The 16,616-nt window shown below is 38.4% G+C and overlaps 1 protein-coding gene and 1 non-coding gene across 3 annotated transcripts in view; one reads left to right on the forward strand and one right to left on the reverse strand.

Moving 5' to 3' along the window:
- LOC124794976 (armadillo-like helical domain-containing protein 3) overlaps positions 1-16,616 on the forward strand; it is a 109,780-nt gene that overhangs the window by 33,927 nt on the left and 59,237 nt on the right. For both annotated transcript variants that reach the window (XM_047258709.1, XM_047258710.1), the window contains exon 9: positions 6,852-7,070. In XM_047258709.1, coding sequence (XP_047114665.1) covers positions 6,852-7,070 — 219 coding nt within the window. The remainder of the gene's footprint in view (positions 1-6,851; positions 7,071-16,616) is intronic.
- On the reverse strand, positions 7,577-7,650 carry Trnat-ugu. The gene has a single exon. It is a non-coding gene; the product is annotated as a tRNA-Thr (tRNA).

Genomic DNA, 16,616 nt, shown 5'->3' on the forward strand with positions numbered 1-16,616 from the left:
TTCATGCCAGTCAGTGTAGCTGATGTCTTTTTTAACTCTGGTAGAACTAATGGAGCTTGGTGTTGGACTGAGGGAATCATCTCGCCGCAGGACTGAGCCCCCACCCATTGTGGACTCCCCTAGCGGAAAGACAGAGTGAAAGTGCAATGCCTGTAATAGGTGGCACCCATATTACAGTGGAACATTAATGGGTTCAGGACACACGTGGTAGAACTGAAACTGCTAGTGCAGGAACATCCCCTGTGCCTGTGTTTACAAGAAACACGTTTTAAAGCCACTTACACCCCTGTCCTAAAGGGCTAATACCCTTCATCGAAAGGATGACCTGGCTGGGACAGAGCCCCTGTAAACTGTTGCTGTCGAAATTCATGAGTGTTGAAGATCACTGTTTGCTCACTGTATCTATCTCTGCCAGACTCTGAAGCTCTTGTATATCTTGTGGAACAACTCCCCGCAACCATTTCTCCTACTGGGAGCCTTCAATGTCCATCATCTCTTGTGAGGCTCGACCCCTACTTGGGCTTGGCATCAAATTTTGGAGTGCCTCCGACACGTCTGATGAGCTGTACTTCCTCAACACAGTAACTCACAATCATTTCTGCACTGCTGATGGGCCATTGTCAGCCATCCACCTCTCTTTCTGTTCTCCAGCCCCCTCAGATTCTGTTCAGTTGGAAGTCCTTGGTGGCCTTCATTCCAGTGACCACTTCCAAATGTGCATTCACCTACTAGATGGAGCACTACCTCAAGAGAAGCCACCAACATGGATGGTCAGCAGGGCTAACTGGACGCCATTCAGCCAGCTGGCTGTGTTTGAACATCATAACAGCGTCTAGGAATGGATGGACCATATCACACAAGTGATCCACCATGCCCCTGACTTATTCATCCCAATGTCCTCAGGTCCTGGCAGACAGAAGAGTGCCATTCAGCGATCCGGGACAGGCATGCGGCTCTTCGCCAATTTAAATGCCACCCTACAGCTGACAGCCTCATAGCCTTTCCAGTCGCAGGAGGGTCAATCCATATGAAGTGGTCCAGTGATGGTTGCTTGACCATTTTTAAATATTTTAATTTTTTATATGTGATTGCCCTATATTTGAGAAGTTCAAAACAGTTTTTAAAAATAATTTATCTTGCACCTTTACTGGATGGCGGCCATTTTTACTTGTAGGCGCGCAACAGTTTTTCAGTCTGGAGACATTACCAAAAATTTGAATATCTCTGCACTAGGTTAAGTTACAACATTGCAGTTGACATGATTGTTTTCAGAAAAGTGTCCTCTAAAACATTGTCTATTACACAAATTACCCTAAATTCAAAAATAACCAGTCAAAATGACCTCCAAAGTTTGGTATCCAAATTTTCAAAAATCCGCTTTTTAGGCTCATAAATAACAAACAAGGAGTGATTTGTGAGAGTATATTTTTTTCCTATAGTTAGATGTCATACACTACTAGCCTCATATAAAGCAAGAACACTTACAAATGTTTCCTTAATTTTTCATGAATTTTGGAAATTTGAAAATTTTCATTTTTTTGTAAAGTTTGGGGTTGGTTATCTCAGGTGGGACTGAATATAAAAATATGATTTTTGCACAGTTTGTACACTAATATGATAGAAACATACTGTAAATATTTCAACATTGATATCTGACTGTGAACAAAGATATGAATTTTTGAAAACAAGGAAATAATTCACATTACTCTACAATTGAACTTATGGATGTTGCCTATTTAAATGGTTTATTGTTTCATTGTAATAAAATTTAATTGTGACATATATTTAGTTAACACTATCACCCAATATTCATTCAGTTTATTTATTTTTAATAATGAAATATTAAGCAATAGGAGCTTTCACTTTTGTTCTATGCTAATAAAAATGCCCATTTACGTTTAGGTTTATTGTCGCACACTCTGTATGTGTCTGTTTATATCATCAAAATGTCAAACTGATGATTGCGGGTGCAAAACACAGTGATATTAACTACAAAGAGTTACTAGATTTAATGGTCTGTGACACTAACAGTTATGACTGCATGATGAGTTTGTTTAATAAATGCCCTGGTAAGGAAATTGTTATTGAATTATTTCACGAATATGATGAGGAAATGCCAGACAGTATTACCTTCAAACAGTGAGTCACAACTGACAGGGCAGAAATGATAACAGTGGTTAAATCTCAGGAAGAGTGCTTGGAATCTTTAATTGATAACTTACAAAAACTCAAAAGTCACCACGATGTTTCTAAAATCCAGAATAAGTTTTTGAAGGGGGGAAAAAAAAAAAAACCACACAACTTCATGAAACTGAATGCATAGTGCTAGATGATTTTGCAGAAAATTTTACATTTGTGATTCAGGATGCAATACAAGGGTACCACTGGGTCAGTGACCAGGCAACAGTGCATCCATTTATTCCTACTTTAAAAATGAGAAAGATGAAGTTTGCAGTTCTTCAATTTGGATTCTAATCGACTACTTGGAGCACAGCACTGTGGCTGTACATGTAATAAATTACATAAAAGAAAATTTTCCCAAGGTTGAGAAGCTGATATACTTTTCAGATGGAAGCGGTAGTCAGTATAAGAACAAAAAGAATTTTTCAAGTCTGTGCAACCACAAAGTAGACTTTGGGTTAGAGGCTGAATGGCACTTTTTTGCATCTTGCCATGGTAAAAATGCATGTGATGGAGTAGGAGGTACAACAAAACGTGAAGTAAGTAAAGCCAGCCTACAAAGACCAACTTCAGACCAAATTCTCACAGTACAGTACATGTATGTCTTTTGCAAGGATAATATTAAAGGCATTACCTATGTTCTGATCAAGAAAGAAGAAGTGGTTTTGCATATGAAAACAACACTTCAAACCAAATTTGAAAATTGCATAGCAATAAAAGGATCAAGACATTTCCACAAATTCCTTGGCATTGCAGAAAACTTAGTTCAGTGCTATGTAACATCAGAAACTGAAATTTATGAGGATCCTTGTGTCAGTAAAATTACATCTCTGTCTTTAACGTTGAATGACATAGTGGCATGCGTGTATGATGGACAGTGGTGGCTTGCAGAGATTGAAAGAATAAGTTTGGAAAACAATGATGTATTTGTGCATTTTTACCACCCTGCTGGCCCAAGAACATCATTCAAGAAATTTACTAGTGACAAATTTTGGATACCAATGAAAAATGTTTTAAGGAACCTTTCAGTGCTTGAATGTCCGCCCCCGGTAGCTGAGTGGTCAGCACAACAGGCTGTCAATCCTAAGGGCACGGGTTCGATTCCCGGCTGGGTCGGAGGTGTTCTCCGCACAGGGACTGGGTGTTGTGTTGTCCTACTCATCATCATTTCATCCCCATCAACGTGCAAGTCGCCGAAGTGGCGTCAAATCGAAAGGCTTGCACCAGCGAGCGGTCTACCTGACGGGAGGCCCTCGTCGCACGCCATTATTATTGCAGTGCTTGAACTTACCACAGCCACTGGGAGGTCTTACACTACATCGCAGAAACTGTCTGAGGAAATAAGAGTCCTTAACATTCACCACCAGGTTTAGGAACAGTCAAATTTCGAAGGATGTTAATTGAAAATTTTTATTTCACATATGTCAAAGTAATATAAATGTTAATTTCAGTGATGTTTCCACTTTTTGTATATAGTTCAGTACCTTACTTCAATAATAATTGATTATATCCCGCCAATATCACACATGAATAGGCAACAGCCGTAAGATCAGTTGTAGAGTAATGTGAATTATCTCCTCATTTTCAAAAACTCGTATCTTTGTTCACAGTCAGATATCAATGTTGAAATTTTTACAGTATGTTGCTATCATATAGGTGTACAAACTGTGCAAAAATCATATTTTTATATTCAGTCCCACCTGAGATAACTAACCCCAAACTTTACAAAAAATGAAAATTTTCAAGTTTCAAAAAGTCATGAAAAATTAAGGAAACATTTGTAAGAGTTCTTGCTCTATATGAGGCTAGTAGTGTATGATATCTAATTATAGGAAAAAATATACTCTCGTAAATCACTCCTTGTTTGTTATTTTTGGGCCTAAAAAGTGGATTTTTGAAAATTTGGATACCAAACTTTGGAGGTCATTTTGACTGGTTATTTTTGAATTTAGGGTATTTTGTGTAATAGACAATGTTGTAATTTAACCCAGTGCAGAGATATTAATATTTTTGCCAACGTCTCTAAAATGAAACATCGTCACGCACTTACAAACAAAAATGTCCGCCATTCAGTAAAGGTGACAGTTAAAATTAAAAAGAAAAAACTGTTTTGTACTTCTCAATTATAGGGTAATCACACATAAAAAATTAAAATATTTAAAAATGGTCAAGCAACCAACTTAATTTTTACTGGACCACTTCATTTGGACTCAACCAAGAGCCAAGGCTCAATGCATAATTAAGGAGAGCAAGAAAAGGGCATGACAAGTGTTTCCTGGATTTTGTCAACTGTTCCACTTGTTCTATGAAAGTATGGGAACCCATCAGCAGGATTTCTGATAAAAGCAAGCGTTTACCAATAGCAGCAGTGCTGAAACAGAGACGTCTCCAAACAGCATCTGAGACATCGATGCTGGCAGAGAGTTTTGCACAAACTACTGCCACTGCCAGTCAGGATCCAAAGTTTTGTCACTACTGTGCGACTGTAGAGGAGGGGGGGGGGGGGGGGGGGCAATTGGACTTCAGATCCAACAATTCTGAGGCTTACAACTACCCTTTCTCCTTGTCGGAGCTGGAATCGGCTCTGCCTGAGACTCATGATACTGCACCCGCCGTGACCAAATCTGGTACTGCATGCTTTGACATTTGCCAGCAGCATCAAATGAAATACTCCTCGAATGTTTTAATCTTATATGGTAGACAGGTAAATTCCCCAACTTGTGGAGAGAGACACTTTTGATACTTCTCCTCAACCCAGGAAAGGACCGCACATGTCCTACTAGTTATTGGAGTATCACCTTAACAAGCTGTGTAGGGAAGACCCTAGAGGGAATGGTTAACCTTTGTCTGGTCTGGTTGTTAGAGACCAGGGAACTCCTTAGCTACTTTCAGTGCGGTTTCTAGAGATTTCGTTCCACTGTTGACAACCTGATACTGCTAGAGATGGCTATTCAGGAGGGTTTCCTGTGTAAACGTCACTGTATTGGCATATTCTTTGGTATCAGTGAGGCATATGATATTATTTGGAGACACTCTCTCACAACTGCATTCATCACCACCCCCCATCTTCAAGTGATCTTTTCCTTTCAGCGGTTTTTTAGGACCCGAGTTGGTGATATGCTGTCAGATCGTTCTGAGCAGAAGAATTGTGTTCCTCAGGGCAGTATTTTAAGTGTTGCCCACTTTACCAAAGACATAAACAGTCTGGCATCTAAGGTACGGAGTCCTTTACAGTGCTCCTTATTTGTGGACGATTTTGCTGTTTTCTGTTCCTCCTCCAGTGTTGCAACAGCAAGCTGTCATTTGCAACTTACATTGGAGAGGTTATAGGAGTTGGTGCAAAGACAAGTTTCCTATTTTCTGGAGATGAGTTAATGTGTGTGCATTTTAATCGTTCTCGTATTTTTAATTTACCTGTCTTGCAGATGAGGTACACCATCCTACATTTTAGTGACTCAGTAATGTTTCTGGGCCTCATTTTTTACTGTTAATTGTGGTTGCCACAACTGAGACACCTAAAAGCCAGAATCCTGAAAGCACTGAATATATTAAAGGGCCTTAGCCACAGATCTTGGAGAGCAGTCAGGGTGCATCTGCTCTAGTTTTATAGGGCTTTCGTGCATTCACAGCTCAACTATGGGTGCACAGTGTACGGATTTAAGATTGCAATAAAACACCTTATACATTAAGTATTATATGACATACATCATAAATTTTTCAATGGATTAAAAGCAGTTATGCTGTAAATATGACTTTAGAGATTTTCCAAAGGTTTTGGCCTCAGTAATAGCTTTTATGTTTTCAGGAAGTTTGTTACAAAGTTTAACTCACATGTGGAAAGTAGCTTTTTGGCACAGAGATGTGTTGATTTGGGTTATATGTAAATTTTTGTTTTCTCGTGTAAAGTGATCATGTATATCACAGTTTTTATGAGTAGTCTTTCTACTAAACTTTGTGGTGCCAGTTCGCAGTGTGATTGAAGTTCGTAGATGACATTTATGCTAAATGAAATCTTACATAATTTTCAATTTTTTTGTATCAGTTTAACCCTATTACTCTAGTTTAAGTTGATGCACTTTGTCAAAAACTTGTGCAACATTCTGTGAAGTTTGCCTTTTATTAAGTGAGAGCTTTTGTCATACTCCCATAGATATTGAAGTATACAGTGAAACAATAGTATCAGCATTTCATGAGAATGTAAATTCCAGGATGAATAACGAGTGTTGCAAAGGCACACTTATGCCTCCCCCCCCCCCCCCCCCAACCACCACACACACACACACACACACACACACACACACACACACACACACACACACACACCTATTTTCCATTGTTGTTTTGGCAGTAATTGTTCCCCGTAAGTGCAATTTGTTTTCTTTTTAAAACCAAGGAGTATGAATTTAACAAGGAATTTGTGATACAATAACTAAGGAAGAAAACAGAATTCGAGCAAAGTATATGTGCAAAAGTAAATCAGCATGAGTTCTGATGAAACATAAACAATCAAGTAAGAGTGAGTTTAATGCAGTATGTGCTGTTTATTGTGTGATATTGTGTGTGTAGTTGTCACCTTTGAAAGAAAATGTTCACTTACTGTAATGTATCTGTCTGTTTTGTAGGTTTATGTTGCCTTCTTAATATTTTTACTGTACACAATATGTGTTTAGAGCAAATAATGCAGTGCTGGTGGCGCTATACGAAGCTGTGCACCTGAACCGTAACTTCATAACAACACTTGCACACTCCCAGACTGAGACAAGTGCCCCACCATCGCCGAGCAACACTCTGGGCTACAATCAAACGGCCCCTGCTGCTGACCCAAACACTAATGGCGATCTCATCACAACACAGCCATCTAATCTCCTTGTCACGTTCTTCCAGTACTGGTGAGTATTCTGCCAAAGACATTTGCGGAAGCTGATGCCTAGTGTAATGGTTATTTCAGATTACTTATTTTCCTGTCATGGCTCCAATTGACAGAAATAATTCAAAGTAGTTTATGCCAAATTATGAGGTTCATTCAAATGAAACCTGGTCAATGTGTTTTCCTTCGCCTTATGCGTAAGGTGGCACCACATAACTTCGGATGTGGTAGCTCCATCTTTTGGTAGAGAGACTGACTTGTGCGCGCTGTTTGATGTTGCATAGCACCAGTGTGGTTTCACACCGAAGAGAAGGTGGTCACACAAGTTATCGTCCATGCAGATGAGTAAGCAGGAACAACGAGGAGTGATTCGATTTTATGAAGATGGTATCTGTTCTTTCGGGCATGTCCAAAAGAACAGATACCATTGGTGACTGTGCAGCTCTCTAGAATGAAATGATAATTAAATCAAGACCCTAAGCTACTGACAGGCATTGATATACATCAACAGGGACAGTTGAAAAATTGTGCCCCGACCGGGACTCGAACCCGGGACCTCCTGCTTACATGGCAGACGCTCTATCCGTCTAAGCCACCAGGGACACAGAGAATAGTGTGACTGCAGGGATTCATCCCTTGCACGCTCCCCTTGAGACCCACATTCCCAACTTAATGTCCACACACTTGATTCTCGTAAGAGTTCGGGACTCGGTAAGATGGTCTGCCGCGAGTAATGAGTGTAATAGGCAGGGGCACTACAAATGTAGTGTGTGGACATTAAGTTGAGAATGTGGGTCTCACGGGGAGTGTGCAAGAGATAAATCCCTGCAGTCGCACTATCCTCGGTGGCTCAGATGGATAGAGCATCTGCCAAGTAAGCAGGAGATCCTGGGTTCGAGTCCCGATCGGGACACACATTTTCAACTGTCCCCATTGATGTATATCAATGCCTGTCGGCAGCTTAGGGCCTTGATTTAATTATCATTTGATTCAATTTTTGGTGGCAGAGGGAGCTGCAGGCCATGAACTGTATCGGCGGATGAAGGCTGTATACGGTGAGTACAGTCTGAGTCGTTCAAGTGTTGTGGAATGGTGCAAATGATTCCTTGAGGGGTGCAAGTCACTGGAAGACAATGCTTGTCCTGGACAGGCTCATCGTATCATCACACCGGGAATGATTGCAGAAATGAATGCTTTAGGCTTGGACAACTGCAGAATCACCGTGGACGAGATCCATCGGTTACTGGGTATTAGCGTGGACACCGCCCACACCATAATGCATCAACACTTGAACTTTTGAAAAATCTGTGTACAGTGGGTTCCCCACCAACTGACCGCCAAACAGAGCAATACTCTAATGGCGCTGTCTTTGAGTCATCTGCAATATTAGCATGAGGAGGAATACGGCTTTCTGTTGCATATTGTCACAGGATATGGTGTCACCATTTTGAACCGGATAGCAAGTATCAGAGCAAGCAGAGGAAACATGTGACTTCACCACCTCCAAAGAAATCGGAGGCCGTGCACACCAGTTCTGGTGAGGTCATGATGTCCTCCTTTTTTTACCATAGGAGCCAAGGGCCAACTGCTTTTCAAGTTCCTGGAACGGGGAACCACCATCAATGCCCATTGTCATCAAGCCACTTTACAGAACCTTAGACAAGCCATTAAGTCCAAACAATCACATTGTCCAGTGGCGTTATCCTCCTGCGTGTTAATGCCCGCTCATACACGGCCAATGCGGTTAAGACAACATTGCAGCAGTTTTGGTGGGAAATGCTGGAGCATCCACCATACAGTCCTGATCTTTCACCATGTGACTTTCATGCGTTTGGACCTCTAATACGAGCTATTCGTGGACATCAATTCACAACGGACGATGAAGTGTGTGACTGGTCCAGGCCTGGATCCGATAGCAGCATACTAGCTTCTTCAAGGATGGAATCGACCTGCTAGTGTAGCAATGGTGTAAATGTGGCAACAGTTTTGGTGACTATTTTTGAGTATGTGTACTGTGTATAACTATATTTTTGAGTTAATAAAATCTTTACTATTACTTTACACTAGTGACCAGGTTTGATTTGAATGGCCCTTATATTTGCTTCCATGTAAGTCAAATTTGTTTCATGTTAAGCAAATCAGTTTCTGAATTAGCTAGTGAATTAAATAAAAAGTTAAGTTTTAGAGGGAATCATTCAACTCTCTTAGAAATGGCTGTCCAAGACTGTTGTCTTAAATACACCCCAATGATGGTGACAATGGGGAGGCTGGATCAATAATTAAACACTGAATACTGAGGCTGCATCTTACAGAAGTGACCAACTCTGCACAACTACTACAGGTGACAAAAGGTGACCTCAGGTGTAGTTGCAGAAGTGTCCTAGGTTAGTGATGCTCGTGACAATGCTTGTCGTCCACTGTAACTGGGAATGTTTGAATTCGGCTGTTTGAATTTTATCACTGCATCATGTGTGACAGTGACAGCAACATCTGTGACTCTTCTCAGCGAAGCACTGGAACAGGCACATTGGCTGCAATGAAATACTTATTATATTTTAAGAAAAATATGTGGTGAATAAAATTAATTCTTTCACATTTTACAGCCTGATATCTTCCCTCAATAAAGGACTGTATTTCTTTTCATTATCATCTTAGTAACTACACTGCATATAACTAAGTAAATAATTGCATAAAATTTTTGAGGAGTTGGCAGAGGTGAAAATGCATTGCATAGAATTTGCATGTGGTTCTCTTTAGATCATACATTTGTGCATATGAAATGCAGCCAACATATCAAAATTGTGTTTGAAGTTGAGAACAGAACAACATCTGTCTTAATTCTCAAGATTTTGGATTTTAAATGTGACAGACGGGTCAGGTCGGGTCACATCCATTTCTGTCACTGCACACAGGGAACTGTGTGGTTGTAAAAATAATCATATTTCATAAAGAGTTCAAGATATCAAAATGATAACACACAAAGAGGCATGTATTTTATTGTATGATTAAAACTCAAGACTTATTGGTCAATTGTTTGAATGGAACAGAAACGAGTCTTCCTGTAAATTACGCAATGGGCTTTGTGTGAGTTTTCATATCCAAACAAAGAGTGTGAAATGGACAAATGGATATCAAATTGACCAATGTGAGGTCTCGTTCTGCAAATAAATAAAAAAAGAAAGAATGGAAAACTAAACAAATGTTCAGTTACTTGAGAGTAATCAAGGTAATTACGTTAATTTAATGACTTGAGGGAAAATAGAAATATTTCATGAACAACTGCTGCTGCTAACTGTGTAACTGAAGTGTCAAAACATTCATCTCTTCAAGGCCTAGCTATTTTGCACATAAAAAGATACAGTGGTCTGTGATTTTTAACTGTCAGAAAGGCTTCCATGTGCCATTTATGCCATTGTTTAAAATTTTACTAGCACATTTGTGTTTGATATATCTTAAAGGGGAACACGCACCAAAAGAACAAGCTTCAAGGTTAGGTTTTCATATTTATTTTAGTTCTTTCATAGATTACAAACTATGCAATTATGAATGACAGAAAGTGTATGTATCCTTCAAAAAAAAGTATGAGGTGAATTCTTGAGCAATTTCACACATAATTGGCTTTTCTATGAAAAAGTCAAAGTGCTCAACGGAATGTGTATTCAGTCAGATAACCCATGAAAAGTTCGGTGCACAGCAGTGAAATTTATAATCATGCCTGTCAGAAATATTCAGCTGCGGCAATTTAAGCTGTGCTCTTAGGATCCTGCTCAGTGACATCCTCTGGGGGGAGGGAGGGGAGGGGAAATAAAAAGTAAAAATACAGCAAAAAAATTTTTGACAGGAATGTTATATGTGGAAGGTTAACTTTTCTTGTGGCTACACTGTATGTATATTAATTTAAACCATTAACTTTTCCTGTTTGTGTGTTGGTGCTACTTAGCATTGTAGTTGCTATTGGCCGACTACATCATTTATCCTATGCTCCGAATATCGATGGTATTGTCTGGCAAGATCACGTGACATAAGCTATGATCGGCTGACAAAATTACAACATGCAGTGCGATCTCATTCAGTGATTCAATAGGTAACGTGTTGTAGTTGATTGAATTTGCATTAATACTTTCAAATATGTGCAGTGTTAAATGTTGCCATGCATCAAATATCTTTCCAAAATGTGTTGTTTTTTCTGGGTTTCATTTCCTAAATTGTCAGGTAGATCCATGCCGGTGTACAAAACCTTTACCATTCAAAGGGTTGATTAGTTTTACGTCTCCAAGAGGCAGTATATTGTTGCTTAACATGGAAAAAATGTACTTTGACCTGGTAAAAATTATATGTTCACCCTGGGAAAAGTGTGTTTTTAAATGGGAACTCCAGGAAAGATCCAGGAATTTTTTTCCCTTGTCTGCATATATATCCTGAAAGAGTATGGATAAAACTTAGTACACACAACAGGTGATAGGACTGTAACTGAGTCAGCTAAAATATAAGAAGTAGCCGGGTGTGAACGTAGGACCCATAATGATCCAGATTACTAGCCTAAGAGATTACCACTAAACCACAGGCACCTCGATACTAGTCTTCTGTACTTGTTATGGACAAGCTTTCTTCTGTACTTCATGCCTGCTGAAAGTTTGTGGTCACATAGGAAACACTCATATTTAATTCATTGATGAGATATCATATGTACCTGTGTTCACCTCATATATTCAAAGAATATAGTTGGTGATCTTCATAGTTGATGATATAAATGATGGAATTCTCCATGAACATGCCTCCCTTCATAAGTTTCATGCACAGTGCTCTTTTTCCCCTTATTTTCTTGAGTAAAGCTAATTTTGTTGCCTTATTCTCGATCTACAACATTTTACAGTTTATGTGCGCCATTGTTTCGGGATACCCATGCATATAGCCTGATACTGCTGCGTGTAGCAGGAATGATGTGTGTCCAGGTGTTGCGCGCTGTTGGTCACTTCTGTCACATACATAGAACACACTCTATGGACTTTCTGGATATGATCGGATATCTAGCAGAGTACTACAGCTCTGTGCTGCATATGTTAGCTTAGTAATCAGCCACATTTGTATTTTTTCCTGTGGGAATGCAGTTTACTGAACAATGAAAGTACTTGATAGTGAAATCATGTTTATTATTATTATTATTATTATTATTATTATTATTATTACTATTATTATTATTATTATTTATTTTGAGAGAAAGGGATATTGTAGGTAGTCTTAGACTTATTTCTATTCCATTGACATTTGTTAAAGTTATTGAAAAGGCTGTATTTACAGGATTTCCTTTGAGAAATGGTCAATATTCAGGGATATGACAGGAATGTTTACGAAACATGGGCTTTAAAATGGATGCCTTAAGAGATATAAGCAGTTTGTCATCTTCAATATTGCAAAACAGATTACTTCTGCAAGCTTTTTGCTTTCCATATTTTGAGAGGTGGTAGTATGGACCAAAACAAGAAAGAAGTGTTCAGTAAACATCGACTGTAAAATGTAAACCGTAACAGTTATGAGCACTTTTTCATTTTGACTACAATGAAACACATCTCTTCTTCTGAACAAATGCTCCTAGCTCTTAAGGTATGCATTTTAGAGCCCATGTTTACTGGAAATATATATATATATATATATATATATATATATATATATATATATATATATATATATATATATATATATATATATATATATAACTTACCAAACAAAAGCGCTGGCAGGTCGACAGACACACAAACAAACACAAACATACACACAAAATTCTAGCTTTCGCAACCAATGGTTGCCTCGTCAGGAAAGAGGGAAGGAGAAGGAAAGACAAAAGGATATGGGTTTTAAGGGAGAGGGTAAGGAGTCATTCCAATCCCGGGAGCGGAAAGACTTACCTTAGGGGGAAAAAAGGACAGGTATACACTCGTTTCCCTCTATTATATATATATATATATTTATTTATTTCGTATTTTGTTCGACACTGCCTCCTTCCAAAAATACAGTTTGGTTTTAGAAGTGGCATTGAAACTGGAAATGTTATATTCTCTTTGCTCTGTGACACACACGGTGGATTAAACAAGTTGCGAACACTAGGCATCTTCTTTTATTGAACTAAGACATTTTATTGTGACACAAAATAATACTGTAGAAGTTGGACCATTATGGAAAAGAGTAGTAGGTCACAATTGGTTCCTCTATTACTTTGTAAGCAGACAAGAAGAGAACATTCTCTGCAGTAATGAGTATAGCTAAGTTCATAGCTTGTAGATAGATGCTAAATCACCATAAGACTTAGTTTTTACAGTTTTAACCAGAACTGATATTTTGGTGACACAGAATGTGTAAATGATTAGTGAGTCCGAACAGTGAAAATTCCTTGATATTCAAATAGATGGTAAGCTTTCATGGAAAGCGCCATGTTCAAGATCTTGTTCACAAAAAGAATGCTGCTATATCTATCATTAAAACATTATCTGCAAATCTCCACATCCATGGAATGTTTAAGTACATGAAAGTAACATCATAAAAGTTAGTCAGAGGTAAAATAAAATGTGATAGGCCAACACGAAAATTAGTTTTCTTTGCTTATTTTCATTCACTTATAACATAGGGCATTATATTATTATGTAACTCTTCCCACTGACAAAGGTTGTTTTTCGCTCAGAAATGGGCAGTTCGAGCAGTATGTGGCATATGTTCGCAAACCTCTTTGTCAACCCCTGTTGAGGAGGCTGGGAATTCTGACGTTGGCCTCTGAATACGTATTTGTTTTAATGTCATCTGTTGTTAACAATATAAGCTTGCTCTCAAGAATTAACTGCTTGTACTTGGTTAATTCTATGTGGAAATCCAATCTGCATTTGGATTGCATCTCGTCAACTCTTGTCCAGAAAGGTGTGCAGTGTTTTGTCGCATCCATTTGCAATAAGCTACCACAAAAATTTTAGCAATGGTCCACGCTCTTTTAAATCGAAATTTAAGAATTTATTTATGCCTCACTTCTTTTATTCTCCTGGAGAATTCTTTGAAAAAAAAATAAAGCAATTTCCAGTGATACATTGTTCTATATGCTGTTATATACTCAACATCTCGTTGTCTGCATAGGATTTATGTAAATTTTATTTTATCTCTGACTAACTTTTATGATGTTACTTTCATGTACTTAAACATTCCATGGATGTGGAGATTTGCTCCTCAATTTGACCCCATGAAAATTAATACAATGATCAATGAAAACCACCTCAGTAGTATAATTACATATTTATTGTCCTGCAACCAGTTTTGTTCGTAGAATATCTTCAGATTGCCTGCAGTTAAACAGAATAGAAGTTATGCTAACGCTGGTAGCATCATAATGAATAAAATAAGCAACTTACAATGATAACAATCTTATATCAAATCTTCACTGAGTTATGCTAATCATGATGTAAATGGTGTGGTTGTCATATGTAATGTTAAAGATCATACCCAGAAACAGTAATCACCTGCCAGAAGTATTGCGAGCAGGCATAGCATGCTACGTACAGTAAACTGTACAGACAGGCCCGCTCCAGAAGGGAGGTAAACATGTGAATACAGTACTTGGCCTCTGTTGAGTGTGATAGTTGATTTTTTATCACAATTGTTGCAAGCAGTGGCAGAACATTAAGTTCAGAACTGATGTTGAAGAGTAAAAAGTCACTAAACAATTAATTATAAATAGCTATGAACAAATGTTAAAAACAGAGTTATGTACACTAAAAAGGGAGTAGGTGACTACTTACACCAGACTGCATTGTCATTCAAAACGTATGACAGTAAGTGAATAATTATAAAAGAAAATTCCAAAGTAATTATGTAAAATATATCAGGAGTGGTAATTATGATCTCACAGAACAATTATAAGTCATGACTAACAAGATGCACTGGCATTGAAAACGTAAAAGAGCTAAAGCAACCAAACTGGTGGTTTTTGTCATACGTTCCTTATAAAATTACAAGCAAGCTGTGCTAAACTTGTTACAGTTATTTGCAGTGGAAGAGAACACATGCCATTGATTACATGAAACTATATCATCACTAGATTGATGAAGCCATTATATGTATACGGCCAATTGCGTATTAATTTCATACAACATAACAGAACCAGTAATTGTGATTATACAAAATAATCATGACAACAGAATAAAAGCAGCTACAACAGACAACATGTCATCATTGAACACATAAAAGAATTAACAATAACTAAACTGGGTAGTTCTTCTGTGTTGCTAACAAAAGTGAGCTGTGTTGAATTTTCTACATATCTGTATAATAAAAGAAGAAAGGCCAAAGCATATACAATATTGCACGTACATTAGACAGGTGGAATAGTGAGTAACTGGTTACACAAATGATCAGGAATATTTCACGTGGAACTAGACAACACCTCGCAAACATCACAGAACCAACTCTGGTCCGAATCACAAGGCTCCTTACTCTGTAGGTTAAATGTCTCATTGGTATGTGGGTGTACGATACATCTTGAGTTGTTGGAAAAGAGGCAAAACCACGACTCATCCAGTTTCTGTGTTGATTGGCCAATTGAGGACATTCAGCTTTATGTGCCACTGTGAGCAATTGCCTTTTGTGAGGTATCAGACTACAAATGTCTGTTGCTTGTCCCTTAGCATTGTTTTTTCAGAACCTAGTTGAATTAGACTTACATTCTGGGACACCTACAATTCCTGTTGAATTTGAAACCAGTTGTTATTGACAAGGTGTGACGCTCTTCCCTGTTTTTTATACAACCACTGTTCTTATGTGGAGTTGCATGACTTAGTGATACACCATTCAGTGAAGGCACACTACACGGTTTGCATTGAAACACAAACAAGTTGAACAGTTCATTCATAGTGAGGTTTTCACCATGTCCCAACAGAATAGCTGTTCTGGTTTCATACAACTGACTGGCACATGCATACTACTTCACTGAGTGATAGAGTTGTACACCATCTGTAGTGCCGGCCGAAGTGGCCGTGCGGTTAAAGGCGCTGCAGTCTGGAACCGCAAGACCGCTACGGTCGCAGGTTCGAATCCTGCCTCGGGCATGGATGTTTGTGATGTCCTTAGGTTAGTTAGGTTTAACTAGTTCTAAGTTCTAGGGGACTAATGACCTCAGCAGTTGAGTCCCATAGTGCTCAGAGCCATTTGAACCATCTGTAGTACTCCACATTGAGCTGTGTGCTTTCTTAAGGGAGTGTATAATGTTTGGTCTGTGATCATCTACATTACAACTGTTGAGCAAGATCTTTTTATTTGATGGGATTTGAATGATACTCGTTAAGTGTTTTAATAAAGGGTTACAGCTGAAAAAAATTTATCAGCTAATTGATCTAAACTTTTATGATTTCTGTGAGCCACTGTTCTGTTGTTATACTAGATTACCATAGGAAGAAAAAAATTGCACCCACATTTGTAATGTGCTTCTCATTCCATTTGATAGACAAATTTTCATGCATACCTGGGAGTTGAAGTAGTTTAAAGCTCTTAACTTTTTAATTATGCCAAAGGAAACTGGGCCTTTTTGAACACAGGTTAA

This window comes from Schistocerca piceifrons, chromosome 4, assembly GCF_021461385.2.
Source record: "Schistocerca piceifrons isolate TAMUIC-IGC-003096 chromosome 4, iqSchPice1.1, whole genome shotgun sequence".
Classification (NCBI taxonomy): domain Eukaryota; kingdom Metazoa; phylum Arthropoda; class Insecta; order Orthoptera; family Acrididae; genus Schistocerca; species Schistocerca piceifrons.